At 40.7% G+C, this 8,744-nt stretch overlaps 1 protein-coding gene across 1 annotated transcript; it reads left to right on the top strand.

Annotated features, from left to right (window-relative positions):
* Positions 1 to 883: 883 nt before the first annotated feature.
* Positions 884 to 8,612, top strand: LOC103473934 (trichohyalin-like). The gene is made up of 8 exons (XM_008424592.2): positions 884 to 1,195; positions 2,535 to 2,637; positions 3,039 to 3,180; positions 3,497 to 3,944; positions 4,519 to 4,770; positions 4,853 to 5,058; positions 5,584 to 6,953; positions 6,996 to 8,612. Exons 3-8 carry the CDS (start codon positions 3,047 to 3,049, stop codon positions 7,949 to 7,951), a joined length of 3,366 nt encoding a protein of 1,121 aa, XP_008422814.1. The 5' UTR covers positions 884 to 1,195; positions 2,535 to 2,637; positions 3,039 to 3,046; the 3' UTR covers positions 7,952 to 8,612.
* Positions 8,613 to 8,744: the final 132 nt, after the last annotated feature.

Below are 8,744 nucleotides of genomic sequence, written 5' to 3'. Positions count from 1 at the left end.
CACACACACACACACACACACACACACACACACACACACACACACACACACACACACACACAAAGGATCTGTTTATACCTGAGGAGATTATAGTTTAAGTTTACACAAACAGCTGCTCAATATTCCAACAAAAAAATAAATAAAAAATCACATTTATTAAACAAGATTCAACGTTAAATTAAGAAAACGGCTAAAATCTGCTTCCTGTTTTCCTTATTGGCCTAAATGGACGGAATAAACAATTCAAGGTTCCTGGAGTTTGAAACTTCTGCTTTTCTAACTTCCTGTTAATAAATGTAACCTCTATGCAAACAGGAAGTAGGCGCACTGAATTTATAAAAATAAATATGTGTAAAAGTAAATAACTATATAAAAAAAGAAAAAGAAAATATTAAATAAAAACAAGAAAAACACTAAAATAAATGAAAACCCCAAAAGCCATAAATAAAAATATAATTAAAGAAAATATTAAATAAAAACTAAATACATCAACAATAATAAAAAACAAAAATTAATAAACTGATAAAAACTGAAAAAATAAATTAAAATAAAATCAATAAAACAAAAATAAGCGAGTTATATAAGCATAGAGTAAAATATAAATACAAATAAATATAAAAACAAAATAAATTAATTTAAAAAAACAGAAAGTTTTCAATTGTCTTGTTTTCTCAGTTTAAATCCACAGATTCAGTTTCCAAATCCAAATCTATAAACCAAACAGTTAACAGATTTATATCCTACTGGACATTTTGCATAATCTGTACGTTTCTTATTCCTGTAATTAAACATTTTAACATTAAATTAACACCAGATTATTTATTCTATATGAATCTTGTGCATCATTTATCAGCAACCTGTGGAAAACGCAGCAGCTCTAATATCTGTTGTTCTATATTTACGTCTCTCCTGACCTGCAGCCTTTAACGTCTCGTCTTTGTCGTATTTCTGCAGCTGCACCTGTTGAATGAAGATTCATTTCACTAATGTGTTTTTCATCTAATCCTCCTCGTCTGTCCCGCTGGCTGCTCTAAATTTAGAGCAGCAGCCCTGGATGTGTTGTGATGTAAAGATAGGAGGAGGGAAGCCGGCTGGTTATTCAGGACAGAGAGTCAAACTTCAGCTGCAGGAGCGTCGAGGCGACGATCAGTGGAGCCGGAGAGGAAGGAAAAACCAGGACGAGCCAGAGAAACAGGTGAGAATTCATTATTTATGTCCCTTTAGCCGACAACATGTGATGTTTTGTAGTTTGTTTCTGTGGGATTCTAGGTTAGCATTTTGGCGCTAACAGATCGATGGTKTGTGTCTCTTTAAAAACACTGACAGCTGCTAAACAGACGCAGTTTAACTCCAGAAACTACAGATCAACAAAGCTTTATGTTGAAATTAGAYCAAAAAAAATAAAATGTGTCCAAATGAGACATTTTGGTTCCAGCTGGCTGGCGCTCACTAGCTAATCAATCGCCGCTCGTTTTCAGGTGATTATTAGAAATCAGGAGATAAACATCAAGCGTGAAAACATGAAGTTGCCACAGACTGAATTTTTCTGGGAAATGTTTTGAGTTTTATTTATGGGTTGACGTTYCTCCTGACAGGATTGAACGTAACACCGCCGCTCCGTTGGCTAGTGGGGCTGATGTCAGCCGGTTTCCATGGCAACGTTTCCGCATTACTTTCCCTTTTCTGTGGAGCGCTGCAGCTGCTGCTTAATTTCTGTCAGATTTTGAATCTTTTGTGTTAAAGATTTAATGTGAATCGTTTCTGTGAAACATGTTTGGGGTCTTTTTGGGGGGGAAGCGTCTCGGGCAGCAGGTGGTGGAGGGTCCCTGAAGTCATCCTCTAATTTTACGGCGTTTATCAAGACGGATGAGGCTGAAATGCAAAGTAAATCCTCCAGACGGTCTACGGTTCTGATGCTAGTTTTAAAATTAGCCGTTCTTTAAAAACCTCTGACTGCTGCTGCTCTTCCATTTTCACATAACAAACTAAACATTTTCCATATTTACAGGTTTCCAGTTATGTAAAGTCAGCTGGAAATCAAAGTGATAAATCTGAGCATAAAGTTGTTGTGTTGATGGACAGAATGTGATTTAATATCTGTGTTTATTCCTCAGTTTACAGGCTCTTGTTGCCGGGCAGAGTTTAATTTTAGAGCTGCTGCTTGTCGYTTTCATTCTCTGAGAAAACAACTTGTGACATTCCTGGAATGCTAATTGTACGGAGGACTGATCCTGCCAGAATTATCCAAAAACATAGAAATAAATAAATGACTTAATGTTAATAATTTGTTCTTCAAAAAATAAAAATAAGAGCATTTCCAATTTATGTGATTAGACAGTGTGACAAAAATTTCTTTGTAATTTTCAACAATATTAATTTAACATTGTCGCTTCTATTTAATTTTCCATTATTTCCAAACTTATTGTTTTATTATATTATTTATTGCTATTTATTTAGTGTTTTTTTATTTACTGTCCTTTCTCAAAAATATATTGATTTATTTCCTCTGTTTTATTCCTTGTTGTATGGAACAGGGGTGTCAAAACTATCCTGCAACTGTTAGATGTGCCTCTGCTGCACCAGAATAGAATAATTAGGCCATAAAGGCTCTGGAGACCTGATCTACACAAGAAGGAGGTAATTAAGTCATTTCATTCCAGTGTTTTGTATCTGTGGCACATCTAAAAACTGCAGGACAGCAGAGGACTGGAGTTTGACACCTGTGGTATAGAAATTTATTTTTCAATTTTTTACAAAATCTGGAAAAAACAAATGATAAATTATAAAAGAAAAGTAATAAATTAATAAGTTATTGAAAGGATTGATGAAAACGCGTAGTATACACCAACAATAGAATGATAGCATTTATGCTAACTTTAGCTTTTTAGCTAATTATGACTCTATAATTAGATTATATATATTAAATCAGACTAACACACAAACCTGGACCTTATTTATGTTACCACACTTTTTCTATTTCTTTTATACTGATGTTAAAAATATAATTTACAGTGATAATAAATCTGCGTTTCTCGTAGGAAACACGATGTTGTCCAAAAAGGAAGAGAAGAGATCGTTTAGCAACGGCCGTCTGAGAGACCAGTGGGAGAAACTAGCCCAGAACGAGGCGGACCAGTGCAAACAGGAGGCTGAATGGAAACGGAAAAGCTCYGTTAAAGTGTAAAGATCAAAACATTTATTCYGTACAACTTATTTCACATAAATAAAACAGTAAAATTAACACAGCTAAAAATGYTAAATATGYATTTGTCTCACTCAAAAACTCAGGTAAGTAGGGAAAGTTCTTATATTTTACATCTTTTATTTGAAACAGTACTTATTATTATTATTACTACGGGCAGTTTTGTCAGGACCAGACCTCCGTATATAATTGACTGATTGAAATGTAAGYGAATTCTGTTTATTAGTTCCATGTAAAGCAGGTTTTCCATATTCAATCTAACAGATGGTTTTTATTTTCTGTGTTTTGCTCCAGTCTTTTCTCAAAGTGGACCTACCACTGGCCCAACGGGGAACAGGTGAAGGATGAVATTTCYGACTTCAGGAGGGCGACGACCCGGACAGACGACGAAGAAAAAAAGCCTAAAATCAAATTCAAAATYGTTCCTCCTCCTCCAAAAGTCAAAGCGGAGCCTCCTCCRCCGCCGCCSCCCCCCAGGAGGHCGTCCTCCCCGAAACGTCACAGGCAAAAACGCAAAGTGGAAGTGGACGTGTTTGGGTTGTGCTGGAGGGAATCCTGGATGAGCCTGAAGCCACCAAAGTACCTTTACCTGAAGGCCAGAGAGGCTAAAGAGAGGAGGACGCTGCTGATGAGCTTACAGTGTCCCAGGAACAGGAAGTACAAATCAATCGGGTTTGTACTTCCTGGACCGGACGCCGACGGGACGGGTCCGATTTCTAAATGGAGTCAYTCCTGGAAGCAGGTCAGGATGCACACGCCTGCTAATGCGCTAATAGCAGAGCTAATTTTTTGTTTAGCGCTTTTTGCTAACTTTGAAACGTTTAGTGCATTTAACTTCCCCTACATTATAAAGTGCTAATTTATTGGCTGTTTTGTCAACTTTCAGTTGATTAAAGTTCAACATTTGTGCTGCTTCCACTAAAACTATGTTGGTATAGCGCTGTAGCATTAGCTTCCACTAAGCACATTAGTATTAGCTTCTACTATTATTAGTTAGATATGTTATTGTATCCCTTTAACATTAGGTTAGACTAAATACAGTTTCATTGTTTTAGCATTAGCCTCTGCTAAATATGGTGTTGTGTAGCACTTTAAGGGCTAKCAAAGCTAACCTTTTAGTTAGCCGTGTCCACCACCGTGGAACTGATTGTTCTTTAAGGGTCAAATCTCACAATAAAGATGATGTGTAGATATTTAGATTGTCAGTTTTCCTCTCTAATATTTTGGGTTTTATTGTCGTAATAAATGGGATTAGAGAAAAAGACAGGAAATGAACCAAAACGGATGTTTTCTCTAAATGTTTTTCTTGCTTCCAGGTGAAAAGCCCAGCTCAGTCAGAGCAGTCAGAGGACAGAGACTTTGAGTGGGACACTCTGTTTGAAAGGACGATGGACAGGAAAGTGGAAATAGGAGAATATCGTCTTCCTGTCTGGGCCGGAACGTGGAAGATCATGAACTTTCCCTTCAGGCAGCAGAAGAAGAACTGGGACTGCGGCTGGGAAAACTACCAACAGGGAACAACAGACAAGTCCGATAAGTTTGACCTCATTCAGGAGCAGCTGGATCAGGTTGTTGTTTTCCTGCCGTTTCCAGGGTTTCAGCCCCAAATCTGACTGACCAAAGAAAATCTGTGTTCTGGTCTTTAACTAGGACGAGCCTGAAGGCTGGGAGGATTCATGGAGGCTCTCCGGAGCAGAAGATCCAGCGGATGGACCCGCCACGTTCACAGCAGAGATAAACGACTGGCTGATGCCCGGATGGAGCAAATCCTGCCTGCTGGCTGCAGCTCCTCCAGAGGAGCACGAAGAGCGGCAGAGGAGCTGGAGCTGCTGCTGGGGGTACCAGCAGCAGGTCAGGTGGGTCGGYTTCAGCCTCAACACACCACCGAAACGTTCCCATCACCAGAGGAGGCCACCGCTAACCACTAAGCTAACCCTAAAGCGCTAATAATTAGCATTAGTTCTGCTAACGCTAAATGACTACAGCAGCTTGGTATTTAGTGAAAGCTAATGCTATGAGCTAAATTTAGCCATGTTGACACTTAGCATGTGTCATGAGAAGGTGAGGACAGGAAATGGATCTGCTGCGTAATCAGGCCACACGGATTTCAGAATAAGAGCATGAATGTGAACGTCTAAATATTTGAAGAATTCTTAACAACCGAAAACTAAAACTTCAACACAGATAAAAAACTTTATTCAACTAAAAGTTGAATAAAGTTTTAATATCGAATTCATCTGGGAAAATTAGCTTAGCGGGAGCTAAAAGCGCTAAACGGTTTTAGATTTAGCAAAAAATGCTAAAACTAAATTTAGCTCCGTTGTTAGCGCTGGATGGATAAACGTTGGGTTTTTCCACACTGACCTCTGGTTTCCCCTCAGGTGGCGTCAGGCGTCCATCTTGTCCGCCCATCACCATAGCAACCAGATGACCAGGAGACGGAGAGCCATAAACGTCTTCCTGTTCTCGGGTCTGGACCGGTCCAGTCTGAGYGACTGGACGGAGGCCTGGAAGGCTCCAAGAGKMCAGAAAACACCGGAGGACGAGGAAGAGCAGGAGGAAGCAGACGAAACTGAGGAAGAGGAGGAGGATGAAGGAATGGAGGAGGAAGAAGAACAGGAGGAAGAGGAGAGGAGGACAAAAATATTCAAAAACTTCAACAAGAACAAGGAGCAGGAAAAAGAGGAAGATGAAGGTGTAGATGAAGAGGAGGAAGACGAAGATGAAGAAGATGAGAAAGAAAATGGTGAAAACGAAACGGAGAGAGGAGAAGATGAAGAGGARGAAACGCATCATAGTGTCAAAGTGACGAAGGAGGAGCAGGATGAAGAAAAATGTGAAAATGCAGATGAGGAAGAGGAGGAGGACAACGAGKCAGCTGACAAGATGAAGGATGAAGAGGAAATTTATGAGGAAGAGGAGCAAAACACCAAAACGAACAAAACGGAGAGTCAAAAGCTTGAAACTGAGCAGAGGAAGAAGGATGCTGAAGATGAGGAAGATGAAGAAGAGGAGGATGCTGAAGATGAGGAAGAGGAGGAAGATGAAGAAGAGGAGGATGCTGAAGATGAGGAGGAGGAAGATGAGGAAGAGAAAAATCAGGCCAATGATGAAGAAAGACACAAATACACCAAAACAAAAGAAACGAAGAGTCGAGATCCAATAGAGCAGAGGAAGAAGGAAGATGAAGATGCTGAAGATGAGGAAGATGAAGATGAGGAGGAAGAAAGAAAGAAAAACAACGAATCAGAAAAAGACGAGGAAGAGGAGAAGAACACCATAAAGCTGGGAAAAGACAAGGAAGATGATGAAGAGGAGGAGTTTCTGGACTTTGATGAAGAAAGCGACAAAAGTAAAGGAGATGAAGAGGAAGAAGAGGAGGAAGACTATGAAGATGCAGATGAAGAAGGAGAGAAGGAAAAAGGAAAAGGAAAGGATGAAGAYGTAAATGTGGAAGAGGAAGAGGAGGATGAAGAGAGCCCAGATTTAGAAGACGATGATGAAGAAGAAGAGGAAGAGGAAACGAACAAAAAACAAGGAAAAGAGGAAGAGGAGGAGATTAAAGATGAAAGAAAGAGCAACAAGGAGGAAGATGAKGATGATGATGATAGACTGGATGTAGAAGAAGAAGAGACAGAAATGGAGAGAAAAATGGGAAAGAAGGAGGAAGAGGAGAAGGAAGTTTCCAGTGTGGATATAGAGGATGATGAAGAAGATGATGAAGAAGAGGAGGAAGGTGAAGAGGAGGAAGGTGAAGAGGAGGAAGGTGAAGAGGAGGAAGAAGAGGAGGAAGAGGAGGCAGAAGAAAATGAAAAGCAGAAAGTCAAAAACGACGATGAGGATGACGATGGAAACATTCACAGGATGAAGATGGAAACCAAACAAAGCCGATCTGAAGATGAGGAAGAGGAAGAGCATGAGGGCTGTGAGGAAGATGAGGAGGACGATGAGGAAGAGGAGGATGAGGAAGAGCATGAGGGCTGTGAGGAAGATGAGGAGGACGATGAGGAAGAGGAGGATGAGGAAGAGCATGAGGGCTGTGAGGAAGATGAGGAGGACGATGAGGAAGAGGAGGATGAGGAAGAGCATGAGGGCTGTGAGGAAGATGAGGAGGACGATGAGGAAGAGGAGGATGAGGAAGAGCATGAGGGCTGTGAGGAAGATGATGAGGAAGATGATGAAGAGGTGGAAGAAATCAACAAAAACAAAGATGAAGGTGAGGAAAACAGAGAAACTGATGAAGAAAATCCTGTGGAGGGAAGAGCTGACGAACAAACAGAGGAAGAGGAGCAGGAGACGAAGAGCGGCGTTCTAAAACAGACGAAGAAGAAGAAACGGAGACGAGCGAAAACCAAACCTGACGCTCCGCTTCACCTGCAGTTCCACAAGCTGAACGCCTCCTTCTCCGCCTGGCGGCGCTGCTGGATGGTCGCCGTGGCTCACCGCGGCGGAGCCGACGAAGACGACGAGGAAGAGGAGGGCGAGGAGGAAGGGGACGAGTGGCGGGCCTGGAAGGAGTCCTGGAGAATCTGCCGCTGGAGGAAGACGGACGAAGACGAGGTGATGAGCTTCTGCTGGGAGCACCGGAGCCGCCGGGACGCCATACAGGAAGTGGACGAAACGACAAACAGGAAGTGGGCTCTGAGCTGGAAAATGAACACAGCTAACGGCGAAGAGGAGGATGAGGAAGAGGAGCAGAAGGAGGAAGAGGAGGATGAAGAGGAGGAGGAGGATGAAGAGGAGAGCTGAAATGTGATCAAACATTATGAACTGAGACATTTTAATGAATGTTGATCAAAACTTTCCTGGATCTTACAAGATGCTTTGTGTTCACCGCTGGCTAAAACGTTAGCTGCGCTAATGCTAACGCACTTAAATATTAGCTCTGCTAGCAAAACTGCGCTACGCAAGGAAAGTATTGTGTAGATGGATGCTAACGCTAAAGTATTACCTTATAAATTACACACATTTCAGCAAATTATTCAGTGAATTCTGGTTCAGTGWCCCGAGTTCAAAGGTTAGCAGGTTAGCACGGATAAAAACAAACCTTTATGGCTAACACCAGAATATTTAATGAYGTGTTCTGATCCCTTTAAAATAAATAAACAGTAACCTGCACCTTCCAGGAAAGTCCTCTGTAGATTCATTGTAGTAAATATGAGAAAATACTTCATGTTTACTGAACGTAACTCCAAGCTACCGGAGCCTTTTATTTTGAAATCGGTTACGTACCAGGACGGTTTCCGGTSAGTTTCTGGAAAGTAACGTGTAACGTGACGTCCAGGAAAATAATCTGTAGATTCTTAGAAAGCTTAGGTTAAAAACTGTCTGTTAATATTTGTACAAATATGTAAATTGTACATCAAAAATATGTAATAAATTTTAAATAATAAATTGAATCTTTGTCGGTTTTGCTCGTCATTATGTTTCTCTGCTKGATTCCAGCTTCTTTGCAAATCAAACTATTTTCTTGTTTCCATGTTGGCAAAAAAATTCACCCGCAAAACAAACTGATCAGTCGAAAAGAAAAACAGGAAACGGA

This window comes from Poecilia reticulata, linkage group LG12 (assembly GCF_000633615.1).
Source record: "Poecilia reticulata strain Guanapo linkage group LG12, Guppy_female_1.0+MT, whole genome shotgun sequence".
NCBI classification, from domain to species: domain Eukaryota; kingdom Metazoa; phylum Chordata; class Actinopteri; order Cyprinodontiformes; family Poeciliidae; genus Poecilia; species Poecilia reticulata.
Note: the sequence above shows the minus strand (reverse complement) of the source record. Positions and strands in the feature narration are given on the sequence as shown.